Source organism: Ranitomeya variabilis, chromosome 2 (genome assembly GCF_051348905.1).
Source record: "Ranitomeya variabilis isolate aRanVar5 chromosome 2, aRanVar5.hap1, whole genome shotgun sequence".
In the NCBI taxonomy this organism is placed as follows: domain Eukaryota; kingdom Metazoa; phylum Chordata; class Amphibia; order Anura; family Dendrobatidae; genus Ranitomeya; species Ranitomeya variabilis.
Window position 1 is genome coordinate 638,502,198 of NC_135233.1, and position 18,212 is coordinate 638,520,409.

The following is an 18,212-nucleotide window of genomic DNA, read 5'->3' on the forward strand; positions in this document are numbered from 1 at the left end:
TCCCTCTCCCAAGTGAGTTTTGTAAGCCTTCCTTCTCGCGCGCTTATGTGAGGTCCTTGCTGCCTGTGGCTCTCTTACAAGGTCCTCTCTCTCCTGTCCTGGGACAGTACACATTCTCTGTGTTCTGCTGCACCTTCAGGTGTGGGTGCGGATAGACTACATAAAGTCTTCTGCCCTCCGATTCTACTGTGGGACGTGGAGTACTACTCAGCCTCGGGCTCCCGACGCCCGGTTCCTGCGCTTCAGCTCAAAGGGTGCCCAATCACAGTTCCCCTACGAACTCCTTTGTTCTCTTTTGCTTCTCCCTCTGACACTTGCTATCAATGCAACCTATCTCGTTCTCTTCTGTCCTGGAGCTGCAGCACCACAAGTGGCTGCATGGCCCCACTCTCTGCTCACACATTAACTCCTCCAGACCAGAATACATATATATATCTGGGGAAGCTGCCCTTAATCCACATTCAGAGCTCCCCCTTCTGGCCTGGATTCAGAATGTGTTGCATTTAGGTATGCTACCTGTTAAAGGGAATCCTCCTTGCCTCCAGGCATGACATCACAGTCCCCAAAAGGAAGGCAATATCACGGTAACAACCGTTTACCTGTGGTGTTACACACCATTACCGTGATCTATTTCCCTTCAGCATTTCTCTGTCTTCGGATCATAGATATCACAAAATGCTTCATCCGCAGGGCAATAACTATTGCCAACGATTTAAAATTTCTGGATTACCTTTGTACTAAGTGAAACATTAATTAGTCATAAAAAATTTTTTGGTCTAAAACACCGTCAGCAGACACTTATTAATTCACCCCCCGTTTAAAGGAATATGAAGGTCTTCAGATCCATTTGTAGGAATCAAAATATTAAAACTATAAAACAACAAAGCTTATCTTTTAAGTTGAAATTGATTATTTAAAAAATGTAGACAAGTTATTCAACATTTATTTAACCTCCCTTGACAGAACTGTAGAACCATAATTGTGCTGTTTCACAATAATAGAGCAAGTGGAAAACGGAAATTCATGATGCAATAACGCAACTGGCCCACAACAAAGGTGAACTGTTCTACAATGCTGGGAACAGGATAAATTTTCCAATGTCTGATGGCAGACTCCTTCAATCTTCAACTATCTGCTGTTGATCATCAGCGCTAAACTGAAACTAAATGGAAAACTGAAGTGTTTTTTTATTTAAAGTTGTCTCTGGGTTCATGTGTGAATTGTGAATCTCTCTTATTACAGTCTCCAATTTGTGTTGGTGTCATCATAGCTTAATCTGAAATGCAGGTGGTTGGATTACTGATGATTACCCTTAGGATTTAAAGAGTGATTTTAACCCTGCTGTTCTGTTTAGATTTCACATAAAAAAATTGTACCAAATAAAGTAAACAAAAATTAAAAAAAAAAAAAATTCCCACAGAGAGTACCCCCCTAATGACGAAAAGTCAGGGACCCTCAAGTCTCAGAATCACACGCTGAATTTTTATAACATTATAGAATTTCAAAAACGGTCATTTTTGACCAACAGAACAGCAGGATAGTATGAAGATCAACTTCAGCAGTAGGATTTTAAGCAACACTGAAGGAGGAGGAAGTTGTGTTTCTTCTAGATTCACCTTCCTTCTTTGATGGGGTGTCACTTAATCTTAGAAGTATGGGCTGTTCTGATGTTATCACACTACCATTCAAAAGAAGATTGCATTTCATTGGTTGTCCACCTAGGTATATCTGTTGTTGTATTTTTTTAGACACCAACTGCATCTTCCTTTCTTACAAACACAAACTCTGCGACTCAGGAATTCAACAAGCAGGCCATGGCCATGGATCCTGCCAAACTGGAGGCTGTAATGACCTGGCAGGAGCCCCACTCTCTGAAAGCGGTGCAGCGCTTCATTGTGTTCATTAAATACTATCGCCAGTTCATCCCACACTTCTATACTTTAGTAGCTCCTCTGGTAGCCCTCACCAAAAAAAGGAGTTAACCCCAAGTTGTGATCGGAGGAGGTCTCCAAGGCCTTTATCTCTGTAAAGTCTCATTTCGCTAGGGCTCCCGTGTTACACCATCCTGATGAGAATAAATTATTCGAGGTGGATGCCTCTTCCGTCGGTGCTGGAGCAGTCCTGTACCAGAATGATGCTCAAGGATGCTCAAGATCGTAAACATCCGTGTTTTTTCCTTTCCAAGACATTCACACCGGCAGAGAGAAACTACTCCATTGGAGATAGGGAGTTACCGGCCATGAAGCTGGCTTTTTTGGAGTGGAGACACCTCCTAGAAAGGGCACGTTTCCCCTTCCAAGTCTACAATGTACTTGCAAACTGTCCAGTGGTTGAATTCTCGCCAGGCCAGATGGTCCTTATTTTTCTCCCGATTTAGTTTCACTCTTCATTTTCTATTTGGGGAGAGGAAGGTCCACGCCGATGCTCTATCCCATTCGGTTGTCTCTTCTGAGAAAGGAGATGAGCTTTGGCTTATTGTCCCGTTGGAGAGTCTGCGAATGGTAGCCCCGACTTTGTTGTGCGTTTGCAAAAATCTTATAAAAATAGTCATCTGGGTAGTCACTAACCATTTCTCCAAGATGGTACACTTAGTTCCTCTTCCATGAGTTCCGTCAGCATGGGCCTTGGCTGCGCTTTTTGTGAATAACATCTTTCGTCTTCAGGGCATGCCTGACCGGGGCCCCCAGTTCACTTCTCGGTTCTGGAGAGAGCTCTGTCGGCTGCTCAGTATTGTGCTTAATCTTTCTTAAGCATACCATCCTGAGACGAACGGGTTGGTGGAGAGGGCCAATCAGACTCTGGTTCCATACCTACGGCACTTCGTCTCTGCCAGGCATGATGATTGGGCATCGTTGCTGCCTTCGGCAGAGTTTGTTCTTAACAACGCGGTCGCCGATTCTACTGGGCAGATCCTGTTTCTCCTTAATTCCGGACAGCATCCGCTTGTTCCCTTTCCAACACCCGTCTCGTCTTCCGACTCTAGGGTGGTAGACTAGACTGTGGAGGCTCGTGACATCTGGGACCACACACAGGATGCCATCAAGGCCTCTAAGGAGAGAATGACAGTTTCTGCTGATGCACATTGCCATCTCGCTCCTGTCTTCGCTCCCGGCGACTTGGTGTGACTCTCATCTCGTAATATCAAGCTGCGCATAGAGTCCACTAAGTTTTCTCCTTGTTATCTAGGTCCTTTTAAAGCTCTGGAAAAGGTTTATCCAGTGGTATATCGCATGTCCCTTCTGCCGCCCCTGAATATCACTGACACCTTTCACGTGTCCCTCTCGAAACCCGTTCACATGTCCCAGTTTTCTGAGTCATCTACCAACATCGGGTACGTCCTCGGGTACGTCCTCGGACGACTTTGAGGTGAACGTGATTGTCAGTTCCATGGTGGTATGCAGCAAAAAAATTTATTTAGTTGACTGGAAGGGTCATTGGCCAGAGGATAGGACCTGGGAGCTGGTTGAGCTTCCCAGCTTATTACAGCCTTCGAGCGTGGCGAGGCTCGCAGGGAGGGGGGTGCAGTTAGGTGCCAGGAATCTCTCTCTGCACAGGATGGATCTCAAGCCTTTTCTTCTCCTGCATTCCCCCATTCAGTTTCGACCACAGTGAATGCTGCTCAGCAATGACGTTGGTCTTAGTGTCTTGCTCAGACTCAGGCTGTGCGCTTGGTTTCTGCTGCCTCTCTAGGTTCAGCTATAGTAACTGCCAATTCTCAGCGGAAGCAGTCACTGCTGAGACTAAGTCCAGGTTTCACTCAACTGAGCTTTCTCGTGGGTCGACTTCTCATTGGTGGTCACTAGGGTTGAGCGACTTTCATTTTTTTAAGGTCGAGTCGGGTTTTGTGAAACCCGACTTTGTCCAGAGTCGAGTCGAGTGCAGTCGGCCGACTATCGCTAAAAGTCGGGGATCGACCGAAACACGAAACCCAATGCAAGTCAATGGGGAACCATAGTCGGCAGTGAGTGGAGGCCAGGAAAACACCTACAGTGCCCATTTTAATGCCAAAAACATCCATTCTTGTTTCTGAAGCTTGTCAATCTAAATTAACTTTATAATAATAGTTGGGCATAGGAAATTGGGGGTCATTTGGCAAAAGTTGTGGGGGGTAGGGCTGGTTCAAGGCTTTAGTGGGCCCAGGAAATGTGGACTACGTCACGGCGGTGGAGCAGGGAGAGGTAAGTATTTCAACGTTGCAAGTGCTGTGATCCTGAGCAAGCAGGGGGGGCCCACTCGTTCGCATTGGCACTGGCACAGGGCCCCTCAAAGTACAGCGGTGTGTTTGCACGGCGGGGGCGCTTCCCACCAGCAGCGACACTTTTGCGTACTCTGAGGGGCCCTGTGCCAGTGACGTCGCCAACGAGTATGCCCCCCCCCACCTGATGAAGGAACCTGCACTTTCATCTGCACCTTCCTCTTTGTCCCTGTGTAAGGTGGTATAACATGCGGTAAGGGGAACCTTACTTCCAGCAGGGTCAGATTCTGGCTGTGTAGAGTGCAAGGGGAATGTAGTGTTCTGGGTCAATGTACCAGCAGACTCATCTAGCAGTGGCTGGGCAATGGGCAGGATGAGGAGGAAACAGATATAGGGCCAAAGAATAAAGTAGGCTAAATGCAGTTCAAAATTGGTAACAGGACTAAACAGGCGGCACTGCTTTGTTCAGTGGAGTAGCAAACCCAAGAGCAGCAGACACTGTTTTAAGGGCCCAACCACACTAGTAGGCCAAATGCAGTTTAATATCTGATACTATAGGCCGAAAGCCAGAAGGTAGAAGCTCAGCTGTATTCAGTTGAGGGCAACACCAGGGAGGGGCAGACACCGTTAGTAGGCCCTAACCACCAATTTTTAAAAACACAGCACTTAATGAGAGCCAGAAGGTTGAAGCACAGCTGTATTCAGTTGAGGACAAACACCAGGCAGGGGCAGACACCGTTAGTAGGCCCTAAACATCATTTTTTTATTTAAAAACAGCACTTAATGAGAGCCAGAAGGTTGAAGCTCAGCTGTATTCAGTTGAGGGCAACACCAGGGAGGGGCAGACACCGTTAGTAGGCCCTAACCACCAATTTTTAAAAACACAGCACTTAATGAGAGCCAGAAGGTTGAAGCACAGCTGTATTCAGTTGAGGACAAACACCAGGCAGGGACAGACACCGTTAGTAGGCCGTAACCAAAGTTGAAGGCCAAATGCAGTTTAATATCTGATACTATAGGCCGAAAGCCAGAAGGTAGAAGCTCAGCTGTATTCAGTTGAGGACAACACCAGGGAGGGGCAGACACCGTTAGTAGGCCGTAACCAAAGTTGAAGGCCAAATGCAGTTTAATATCTGATACTATAGGCCGAAAGCCAGAAGGTTGAAGCTCAGCTGTATTCAGTTGAGGACAAACACCAGGCAGGGGCAGACACCGTTAGTAGGCCGTAACCAAAGTTGAAGGCCAAATGCAGTTTAATTTCTGATACTATAGGCCGAAAGCCAGAAGGTGGAAGCTCCGATTTAGACAGTGGAGAACAATTAGAATTAGGGACTGCAGACAGACTTAGTAGGCTGTCCCCTGTGGACCATGCATCCAACACATTAACCCATTGCGCCGTAATGGACACGTAATCTTCCGTGGCCATGCCTACAGGTCCATGCGTCTGTTGTCAGGTGCACCTTTGTACTCACAGATTGCCAGAGTGCATGGACAATGCGGTCTTCTACATGGAGGGTTGGGATGGCTTTTCTCGCAAAAGAAGTGTCGACTGGTTAGCTTGTAGCGTGGTACAGCGTAGTCCATCATGGCCTTATTAATAGTAAATAAAATATATAACTAGGCTCTATGAACTTTTAAATAGGTTCCAGGGGTACACGGGCAGCATTGGTGTGGTCAGTGGAGGAGTATTGCAAGTAGGGGCCGCAGACAGGCTCACAAAGGCCTAAAATAACAAACAGTAGGCAGTCATGGCAGTTTTACATCGGTTACATGGATACACAGGCAGGCACTGCAGGCAGCATTGTGGTCAGTGAAGGAGTATTGCAAGTAGGGGCCGCAGACAGGCTCACAAAGGCCTAAAATAACAAACAGTAGGCAGTCATGGCAGTTTTACATCGGTTACATGGATACACAGGCAGGCACTCCAGGCAGCATTGTGGTCAGTGGAGGAGTATTGCAAGTAGGGGCCGCAGACAGGCTCACAAAGGCCTAAAATAACAAACAGTAGGCAGTCATGGCAGTTTTACATCGGTTACATGGATACACAGGCAGGCACTCCAGGCAGCATTGTGGTCAGTGGAGGAGTATTGCAAGTAGGGGCCGCAGACAGGCTCACAAAGGCCTAAAATAACAAACAGTAGGCAGTCATGGCAGTTTTACATCGGTTACATGGATACACAGGCAGGCACTCCAGGCAGCATTGTGGTCAGTGGAGGAGTATTGCAAGTAGGGGCCGCAGACAGGCTCACAAAGGCCTAAAATAACAAACAGTAGGCAGTCATGGCAGTTTTACATCGGTTACATGGATACACAGGCAGGCACTGCAGGCAGCATTGTGGTCAGTGGAGGAGTATTGCAAGTAGGGGCCGCAGACAGGCTCACAAAGGCCTAAAATAACAAACAGTAGGCAGTCATGGCAGTTTTACATCGGTTACATGGATACACAGGCAGGCACTCCAGGCAGCATTGTGGTCAGTGGAGGAGGATTGCAAGTAGGGGCCGCAGACAGGCTCACAAAGGCCTAAAATAACAAACAGTAGGCAGTCATGGCAGTTTTACATCGGTTACATGGATACACAGGCAGGCACTCCAGGCAGCATTGTGGTCAGTGGAGGAGTATTGCAAGTAGGGGCCGCAGACAGGCTCACAAAGGCCTAAAATAACAAACAGTAGGCAGTCATGGCAGTTTTACATCGGTTACATGGATACACAGGCAGGCACTCCAGGCAGCATTGTGGTCAGTGGAGGAGGATTGCAAGTAGGGGCCGCAGACAGGCTCACAAAGGCCTAAAATAACAAACAGTAGGCAGTCATGGCAGTTTTACATCGGTTACATGGATACACAGGCAGGCACTCCAGGCAGCATTGTGGTCAGTGGAGGAGGATTGCAAGTAGGGGCCGCAGACAGGCTCACAAAGGCCTAAAATAACAAACAGTAGGCAGTCATGGCAGTTTTACATCGGTTACATGGATACACAGGCAGGCACTCCAGGCAGCATTGTGGTCAGTGGAGGAGTATTGCAAGGAGTGTCTGACACAGTTAGTACTCAAAAAAAATAAATAGATGTGAATGTCTCGCAAAACAACTATAAGTAAAAAAAGGGTGGCATGCTTAGGTACAGGGGTGGGCTCATCTGCAGAGTTTATGACAAAGTAATTTGGCAGTAAATTAGTATTTACTGGTGTCAATATAGGACACTGACCCAGACTACTTTAACTAGCATCATAGATGCAAACAAATTGGTATTGTTTGTCAGTGCCAGGCATTGAATGATGTCAGTGCATAGACTAAACATTGGTGGAGCTGTGCGAGATAATTTTGCACGTGGTAGAGCACAGTTTGAGCTGGGGGGGGACTCTCTTGTGGCCGGCGGTACCGCCCCAGGGCCCCTCATGTTACAACGGTGTGTCTGACGTTGGGTGCGCACCACCACCGCCAGAGACACTACATTGTACTATGAGGGACCCAGTGGCAGTGCCGTCGACCAAAAGCGGGCACACCCACCTCTTCAGACAATCAGCACTGTAACGGGTGCTTGCGCCAAGTGGCGAGGCAACGGCCCCGTGGGGGGATTTTTACCATTGGGGGAGGTGTAAACATGTCGTATGCTGGACAAACAGCTGCTGCAAATTAACAGATTGGAACACTCAGTAAGACCAGTCCACAAGCAAGACCTTTTTATAGAAAAGCTAGGTGTCAGCCGGGAAAGGTGGGGCAAAATAATTTCAAATCCAGGAGTGGTTCATTTTAATGAAGGTGAGATCATCCACATTTTGGGTAGCCAGACGAGTCCTTTTTTTGGTTAATATTGAACCAGCAGCACTGAATACTCTTTCTGATAGCACACTAGCTGCTGGGCAAGTAAGCTCCTGCAACGCATATTCTGCCAATTCAGGCCAGGTGTCTAATTTTGATGCCCAGTAATCAAATGGGAATGACGGTTGAGGGAGAACATCGATAAGGGAAGAAAAATAGTTAGTAACCATACTGGACAAATGTTGTCTCCTGTCACTTTGAATAGATGCTGCAGTACCTGTCCTGTCTGCGGTCATTGCGAAATCACTCCACAACCTGGTCAGAAAACCCCTCTGTCCAACGCCACTTCTGATCTGTGCACCTCTAACACCTCTGCCCTGTAGCCCCCTGCAGCTCGTGTGAGAACCATCACCGGCGCTGTGTGCTGGGAATGCCTGAATCAAACGGTCTACAAGAGTAGCTTGTTTGGTTGCTAATATTTGTTCGAGGTTCTCATGTGGCATAATATTTTGCAATTTGCCTTTATAGCGAGGGTCAAGGATGCAGGCCAACCAGTAATCGCCATCGCTCATCATTTTAATAATGCGTGTGTCCCTTTTGAGGGTACGTAAGGCATAATCCGCCATGTGTGCCAAAGTTCCAGTTGTCAAATCTGCGGTTGTGCTGGTTGGAGGGGCTGTTACAGGCAAATCTACGTCACTTGTCTCCCTTAAAAAAACAGAACCCGGCCTTGCAACGCCACTAATTTCTGTTGGCCCAGGAGAAGCTTCCTCATTCAAAAAGTACTCATCCCCATCATCCTCCTCGTCCTCCTCCTCCTCTTCGCCCGCTACCGCGTCCTCTACACGGCCCTGACCAGACAATGGCTGACTGTCATCAAGGCTTTCCTCTTCCTCGGCTGCAGACACCTGCTCCTTTATGTGCGTCAAACTTTGCATCAGCAGACGCATTAGGGGGATGCTCATGCTTATTATGGTGTTGTCTGCACTAACCAGCCATGTGCATTCCTCAAAACACTGAAGGACTTGACACAGGTCTTGTAGCTTCGACCACTGCACACCTGACAACTCCATGTCTGCCATCCAACTGCCTGCCCGTGTATGTGTATCCTCCCACAAAAACATAACAGCACGCCTCTGTTCGCACAGTCTCTGAAGCATGTGCAGTGTGGAGTTCCACCTTGTTGAAATGTCGATGATTAGGCGATGCTGGGGAAGGTTCAAAGACCGCTGATAGTTCTGCATACGGCTGGAGTGTACGGGCGAACGGCGGATATGCGAGCAAAGTCTGCGCACTTTGAGGAGCAGGTCTGGTAACCCCGGGTAACTTTTCAGGAAGCACTGCACCACCAGGTTTAAGGTGTGAGCCAGGCAAGGAATGTGTTTCAGTTGGGAAAGGGCTATGGCAGCCATGAAATTCCTTCCGTTATCACTCACAACCTCAAGATGTACAGTGCCCAGCCATGACTGAGTTTCATTCAGCAAGAACTCGGACAGAACTTCCACGGTGTGTCTGTTGTCGCCCAAACACTTCATTGCCAATACAGCCTGCTGACGCTTGCCACTAGCTGTCCCATAATGGCACACCTGGTGTGCAACAGTGGCAGCTGCGGATGGAGTGGATGTGCGACTGCGGTGTGTGGACGAGCTCTCGCTTCTGCATAAGGAGGAGGAAGAGGAGGAGGGGGGGCTAACGCCTACAGCCAACTCTTTCCTTGACCGTGGACTAGGCAAAACTGTCCCAATATTGCTGTCCCCTGTGGACCCTGCATCCACCACATTCACCCAGTGTGCCGTGATTGACACGTAACGTCCCTGGCCATGCCTACTGGTCCATGCATCTGTTGTCAGGTGCACCTTTGTAGTCACAGACTGCCTGAGTGCATGGACGATGCGGTCTTTAACATGCTGTTGGAGGGCTGGGATGGCTTTTCTAGAAAAGAAGTGCCGACTGGGTAGCTCGTAGCGTGGTACAGCGTAGTCCCATCAGCGCTTTGAAAGCTTCGCTTTCAACTAACCGGTAGGGCATCATCTCTAATTAGATTAGTCTAGCAATGTGGGCGTTCAAACCCTGTGTACGCGGATGCGAGGATGAGTACTTCCTTTTCCTAACAAGAGTCTCATGTAGGGTGAGCTGGACTGGAGAGCTGGAGATCGTGGAACTAGCGGTGGTGCCGGTGGACATGGCAGACTGAGAGAGGGTTGGAGATGGTATTCTTGCCGGTGCCCTACATGCAGTGTTTCCTACTGCAAACCTGGTGATTCCCTGACTGCTTTGGCCTGGCGACGAAAGCTGCACAGATACTGCCGGTGGTGCGGGAAATGGTGGGTTTACAGTGAGGGAAGGGATGTAGCGTTGCTGACTAGCTTCATTGGCCGAGGGTGCTGCAACCTTTAGGGACATTTGGTAGTTATTCCAGGCTTGCAAATGCATGGTGGATAAATGTCTATGCATGCAACTTGTATTTAGACTTTTAAGATTCTGACCTCTGGTTAAGGTAGTTGAACATTTTTGACAGATGACTTTGCGCTGATCATTTGGATGTTGTTTAAAAAAATGCCAGACTGCACTCTTTCTACTATCGGATAACTTTTCAGGCATTGCAGACTGAGCTTCTTTAACCGGATGGCCATGCTGTCCTCCAACAGGTTTTGGTTTTGCCACGCGTTTTTGGCCAGATACGGGCCCGGTAGATGGAACCTGTTGTGATGTTGATGCCTGCTGCGGCTCCTCCTCCTCCGCTTCTGAACTACTGCCGCCTGCACCCTGTTCCCCCAATGGCTGCCAATCGGGGTCAACAACTGGGTCATCTATGACCTCCTCTTCTATGTCGTGTGCAACTTCGTCTGTGTCACCGTGTAAGCCGGTGGTATAGCGTTCGTGACGGGGCACCATAGTCTCCGCTGGGTTTGATTCTGCTTTAGTACACTGCGAGGGCAATGTTCTTGTCTGAGTCAAAGGAACAGCATAGTAATCTGGCTGTGGCTGTGCATCTGTGCACTCCATGTCCGATTCAACTTCTAATAGGCATGGCCTGTTAACTGTTTCACTGTCTAACCCAGGAACGGTATGTGTAAAGAGCTCCATGGAGTAACCTGTTGTGTCGACTGACGCATCCTTCACTGTTGTTCTGGGTGAAGGACACAAGGAAGCGACTTGTTCCTGACCGGGAGCATCCACTGATGATGCACTGCTCTGACATTTGGCACTTTCCGAGGAGGAGGCGAAAGAGCTAGAGGCAGAGTGAGCAATGAAAGCCAATACTTGTTCCTCCTGCTCCGGCTTAAAAAGTGGTTTTCCTACTCCCAGAAAAGAGAGCGTTAGAGGCCTTGTGTAGGCAGACGACATTTTTGGCTCAACAACTCGAGACTTAGGTGCTGTACTGCTTTTACCACGACCACCTGATGCTCCACCACCACTACCATCATTACCAGCTGACAATGACCGCCCACGGCCACGACCTCTTCCACTAGACTTCCTCATTGTTTGCAAAACGTAACCAAAGTAACGCTATTTGTTACTGTAAAACAACTTATAAGGTGAACTCAAACTTCTGTAGAATTTATATATACCTTTATAGGTGCCTGACACTGAAAGGAAAATCAGGCCCAATGTTACACACTCGGTTTTCTGTGCCCCAAAAATTTGAGACAGATGGCACACACAGGAGCAGCACTCAAGCAGACTTGCCAATATTTATCTCCCACTAATTTTTTTTTTTTTTGAAAAGGGAGAATTTACCAAAAAAAAAAAAAAAAAGCCCAGTATTACACACACACTGCTTTTCGGTGGGACACAATGAGAGACAGATGCCACACACAGGACTGGCACGGAGGCAGACTTGCCAAGATTTATCTCCAAATAACTATTTTTTTTTTTTTAAAAGGGAGAATTTACCCCCAAAAAACAAAAAGGACCAGTATTACACACTGCTTTTCGGTGGGACATAATGAGAGACAGATGCCACACACAGGACTGGCACGGAGGCAGCCTTGCCAAGATTTATCTCCCACTAACTATTTTTTTTTTGAAAAGGGAGAATTTAGCCAAAAAAGAACCAGTATTACACACTGCTTTTCGGTGGGACACAATGAGAGTGAGATGCCACCCACAGCAATGGCACGGAGGCAGACTTGCCAAGATTTATCTCCCACTAATTTTTTTTTTGGAAAAGGGAGAATTTAGACAAAAAAAAAAAAATGGCCAAGTATCACACAGTGGTTTTTTCGGTGCCACACAATGAGAGACAGATGCCACACACAGGACTGGCACGGAGGCAGACTTGCCAAGATTTATCTCCCACTAACTTTTTTTTTTTTAAAAGGGAGAATTTAGACAAAAAAAAAAAATGGCCAAGTTTCACACAGTGGTTTTTTTGGTGCCACACAATGAGAGTGAGATGCCACCCACAGCAATGGCACGGAGGCAGACTTGCCAATATTTATCTCCCAATAACTATTTTTTTTTTGAAAAGGGAGAATTTACCCCAAAAAAACCAAAAAGAACCTGTATTACACACTGCTTTTCGGTGGGACACAATGAGAGACAGATGCCACACACAGGACTGGCACGGAGGCAGACTTGCCAAGATTTATCTCCCACTAACTATTTTTTTTTTTAAAAGGGAGAATTTAACCCCCCCCCAAAAAAAGGACCAGTATTACACACTGCTTTTCGGTGGGACACAATGAGAGACAGATGCCACACACAGGACTGGCACGGAGGCAGACTTGCCAATATTTATCTCCCACTAACTATTTTTTTTTTTTAAAAGGGAGAATTTACCCCCAAAAAACAAAAAGGCCCAGTATTACACACTGCTTTTTGGTGGCACACAATGAGAGAGAGATGCCACACACAGGACTGGCACGGAGGCAGACTTGCCAAGATTTATCTCCCACTAACTATTTTTTTTTTGAAAAGGGAGAATTTACCAAAAAAAACCAAAAAGTCCCAGTATTACACACACACTGCTTTTCGGTGCCACACAATGAGAGACAGATGCCACACACAGGACTGGCACGGAGGCAGACTTGCCAAGATTTATCTCCCACTAACTTTTTTTTTTTGAACAGGGAGAATTTAGCCAAAAAAAAATAAAAAATGGCCAAGTATCACACAGTGGTTTTTTCGGTGCCACAGAATGAGAGTGAGATGCCACCCACAGCAAAGGCACGGAGGCAGACTTGCCAAGATTTATCTCCCACTAACTTTTTTTTTGGAAAAGGGAGAATTTAGAAAAAAAAAAAAAATGGCCAAGTATCACACAGTGGTTTTTTCGGTGCCACACAATGAGAGACAGATGCCACACACAGGACTGGCACGGAGGCAGACTTGCCAAGATTTATCTCCCACTAACTTTTTTTTTTTGAAAAGGGAGAATTTAGACAAAAAAAAAAAAATGGCCAAGTATCACAGTGGTGTTTTCGGTGCCACACAATGAGAGTGAGATGCCACCCACAGCAATGGCACGGAGGCAGACTTGCCAATATTTATCTCCCTGCAGTTATCTCAGAAAAGTATGGCAGGCAGCTAGAAAAAGGACTGCTGCACACAAAAGTGTGGACAAACACACAAGATAGCTGTGCAGAAAGGAAGGAAATACAGGATTTGTGCTTTGAAAAAAGCAGTTGGTTTGCACAGCGTTGTACACACACAGGCACAGCAACGCAGCTATCAGGGTCAGGGAGCCTTCTAGGGCAGCCCAATGAGCGACAGCGCTGAGGAAAAAAAAATGTAGCTTCCACTGTCCCTGCAAACAAAAGGTGGTGTTGGACAGTGGAAATCGCTACAGCACAAGCGGTTTGCAGCTTTATGTACCCTGCCTATCACTATCCCTGCTTCCGAAGAAGCTGCAGCAACCTCTCCCTACACTCAGATCAGCAGCAGTAAGATGGCGGTCGGCGGGAACGCCCCTTTATAGCCCCTGTGACGCCGCAGAAAGCAAGCCAATCACTGCAATGCCCTTCTCTAAGATGGTGGGGACTGAGATCTATGTCATCACGCTGCCCACACTCTGCGTCCACCTTCATTGGCTGAGAAATGGCGCTTTTAGCGTCATTGAAACGCGACTTTGGCGCGAAAGTCGCGTACCGCATGGCCGATGCAACGCTGGGATCGGCTCGGTTTCATGAGACGCCGACTTTGCCAAAAGTCGGCGACTTATGAAAATGAACGATCCGTTTCGCTCAACCCTACTAAAGAGACTAAAACCCGATGGAAGTTGGAACCGCTATTCTTGATGTAAGATGTTTGATGTCGCAGCCTCTGACTCTGTTCCAGACTCCACCAGGTTCAGCCAGTGCGCCATAAGAGAAATGTAGCGTTCCTGTCCACAAGAACTTGTCCACGTGTCTGTGGCAAAGAAGACCTTCCCTGAGACTGCATTGGCCAGAGCGCAGCTGATATTGTGTAACACGTGCTTATGTAACACGTTGATGACACACCGGGAAATATATTGTCGAATGGTAATTGACAGTGGTTTCACATCAGGCAAAGATTTTGTTCACAGGCATTCAGCCAACCTATTGGGGTACTTGGCTGGCATGTACTTTTGCATGCTGGTGGAGCTCAGGTTGGCAGTGTTCTTGCCTCCTCTTAGCTGGGTTTGGCAGATGATGCAAATTACAGTTGCTTTGTCTGAAGAGATTTCAGAAAAAAGCTGCCATACAGGGGAACAATGCACCCTTGGTCTTCTTGCTGCACTATCTGTACTATGATTGTTGGCTGTATTGTTTGGATTAGAAAAATTGATGATTACTGGGTTGTTAGATACACAATACAAGAGTAAATTTTGCAATAAGATTTAAAATCGAAATCGCATGCTGGAGTATCAAAACACGCTGTAGACAATCTTAACCCTAGAACGCATACCTTGCGCCTCGCAGGCCTGCCAGGTTACTTGTTTTCTATTTTCTGTAAAAGTACTTTAGTTAGAATTTTGAAAATCTAGGTAATCCTCAGGTATATAGTTGTTAGTAATTTCCAGTTATTCATATATTTTTATGTTACAGACATTTCGGTATAACAACCTTTTTTTGGGACTACCCATATTCACGCACCTGGGGCCTTTTAGGCCTGTACTAGGTTTACATGTGATACTCAGTCTTTTTGTCTGTATTGTTGCTGGGGAAGAACTTTTATGACTCTGCTATTGCTGGGAAGAGTGTGGATTCTGCATGACAGCGCTGCTATATTTGTCCAGCAAAGAAGGAAAGAAAATCGGAGCGTTTCTGTTCTACTTGCGGACAAAATGTATGCAAGGAACATTCAGCCGAAAAAATAATATGCGAGAATTGTCGGGGGAATATGTAAAGTTACAAATAAATATTCCTGCACCAAGTTTGCTACAACCAAAAAATGTTTTCATAAAAAAATTGCATATTTGGCATGCCCGTTTACTTACTTTTTTGTTGTTTTATGCACATAATTATGTTTTGAAATATACACATCTTAGGCTGTGTTCCCAGTAGCGCTGGGGTTCGCCAGAAGGGGATCCATAATGGATCTGACCTCCTGGTAACTCCAGGATTCCGCCAGCCTTAGCTGGGGTCACCAGGAGGTCAGATCCATTACAGATCCCCTCCTGGCGGACCCCAACGCTAGTTGGAATGCATCCTTACCTTGCAATTGTAAAATCAATTTTGAAAAGTATTTTTATTTGAGTTATTCCGTGTTATTTGCACACAGGCCCTAGGTGCGTGAATATGGGGTAGTCCCAAAAAAGGTTGTTATACCGAAATGCCTATAACATAAAAATATATGAACAACTGGAAATTACTAACAACTATATACCTGAGGAATACCTAGAGTTTCAAAATTCTAACTAAAGTAATTTTACAGAAAATAGAAAACAAGTAACCTGGCAGGCCTGCGAGGCCCCAGGTATGCGTCCGCCAGCCTTAGCTGGGGTCACCAGGAGGTCAGATCCATTACGGAATCCCGTCCTGGCGGACCCCTGCGCTAGTGGGAATGCATCCTTACTTTGCAATACACTTTGAAAAGTATTTTTATTTGAGTTATTCCATGATAATTGTAAACAGGCCTAAAAGGCCCCAGGTGCGTGTGAGTAGATTTCTATGGGTATGCGTTCTAGGGTTAAGGGTGATTTTTCCCAAGACAGCAGTGAGGGACACAGTAGATATCGAAGTTAAAGACTTCCAACCCCGTTAACGTTGAGTCATCAATGCGAAAACATTAGCAACAGCAGTGTACGTTGCAGATGCAGCACAGTGGCTCAGTGGTTAGCGCTGCAGACTTGCAGCACTTAGGTCCTGGGAGAAAACCCCACCAAGGACAACATCTGCAAGGAGTTTATATGTTCTCCCCATGTTTGTGTGGGTTTCCTCAGGGTATTCGGGAAACCAAAGATATACTTATAGGAAATTTAGACTCTGCGCACCAATGGGAACAGTGCCGAAAATGTTTTCAGGTATTATAGATGCTTAGTGTTATGAACTATTATACCTTTGTGAATACATTCTCATGATAAAACAAATATCAACAAATTTGAATTCATTATTTCTTTGCATCACTAAGTAATTTCATAACCATTTTCTTTTCTCTTCACAGACTTTTCATGCCAAACCTAGTGCCTTTAAAAATTCCAGATGGAGAAAAAGTGGATTTTGATGTAAGTGCATTAGTTTACATACTTTTAACTAATACTTAACAATTACATATTTATGAGTTTATAAAGCCATATGTACTATAACCACATTTTTCTACACAAAGACACCAGGCAAAATTTCTGTATCTTAATGCTTTTTTCTAATAGTGTGGGCCATATACCAGGCCACATTTCAGAAGCTAAATTGTTTGTGCTAATTGTGTGGTCCAGCCAGGAGTTTACATTTCAGAATCTAAAACCTGTCTGCTAATATTGTGGTCCAGCCAGAAGTCCACATTTCAGAATCTAAAACGTTTGTACTAACAGTATGGGCTAGACACCGTGTCACATTTACAATTCTAAATCCTTCCTGCTAATAGTGTGCGCCATACACCAGGCCACATTTCAGAATCTAAACCTTTTCTGCTAATAGTATGGGCAATAAACAGTTCCACATTTCAGAATAAAAATTGTTTGTGCTAAAGTGTGGTCCAACCAGGAGTCCACATATCTGAACCTAAACCCTTTCTATTAACCCCTTCACCCCGAAGCCTGTTTTCACCTAAGTGACAGGGCCAATTTTTAGAATTCTGACCACTGTCATTTTATGAGGTCATAACTCTAAAACGCTTCAACGGATCCTGGTGATTCTGGCATTGTTTTCTCAAGACATATTGTACTTCATGATAGTGGTAAAACTTCTTCGATATGACTTGCATTTATTTGTGAAAAAAACAAAAATTTGTTGAAAATTATGAAAATTTTGCAATTTTCAAACTTTTAGTTTTTATGCCCTTAAATTAGAGAGTTATATCTCATAATATAGTTAATAAACAACATTTCCCACATGTCTGCTTTACATCAGCACAATTTTGGAAACATAATTTTTTTTTGTTAGGGAGTTATAAGGGTTAAAAGTTGACCAGCGATTTCTCATTTTTGCAACAAAATTTGCAAAACCATTTTTTTACGGACCACCTCACACTTGAAGTGACTTTGAGGGGTCTATATGACAGAAAATGCCCAAAAGTGACACCATTCTAAAAACTGCACCCCTCAGGGTACTCAAAACCACATTCAAAAAGTTTATTAACCCTTCAGGTGCTTCACAGGAATATTTGGAATGTTTAAAAAAAATTGAACATTTAACTTTTTTTTCACAAAATTTTACTTCAGATCCAATTTGTTTTATTTTACCAAGGGTAACAGGAGAAATTGGACCAAAAAAGTCGTTGTACAATTTGTCCTGAGTACGCAGATACCCCATATGTTGGGGTAAACCAATGTTTGGGCACATGGCAGAGCTCGGAAGGGAAGGAGCGCCATTTGACTTTTCAATGCAAGATTTGCTGGAATTGAGATCGGAACCCATGTCGCGATTGGAGAGCCCCTGATGTGCCTAAACAGTGGAAACCCCCACAAGTGACACCATTTTGGAAAGTAGACCCTCTAAGGAACTAATGTAGATGTGTGGTGAGCACTTTGAACCTCCAAGTGCTTCACAGAAGTTTATAATGTAGAGCCGTAAAAAAAATTCATATTAATTTTCACAAAAAATGATCTTTTTGCCCCAAATTTTTTATTTTCCCAAGGGTAACAGGATAAATTGGACCCCAAAAGTTGTTGTGCAATTTGTACTGAGCACGCTGATA

At 45.6% G+C, this 18,212-nt stretch overlaps 1 protein-coding gene across 1 annotated transcript in view; it reads left to right on the forward strand.

Moving 5' to 3' along the window:
- The window catches only part of TNNT2 (troponin T2, cardiac type), a 331,594-nt gene that overhangs the window by 142,423 nt on the left and 170,959 nt on the right, over positions 1–18,212 (forward strand). Inside the window, exon 7 of the mRNA XM_077292793.1 lies at positions 16,524–16,584. Within this exon, the coding sequence (XP_077148908.1) occupies positions 16,524–16,584 (61 nt within the window). The remainder of the gene's footprint in view (positions 1–16,523; positions 16,585–18,212) is intronic.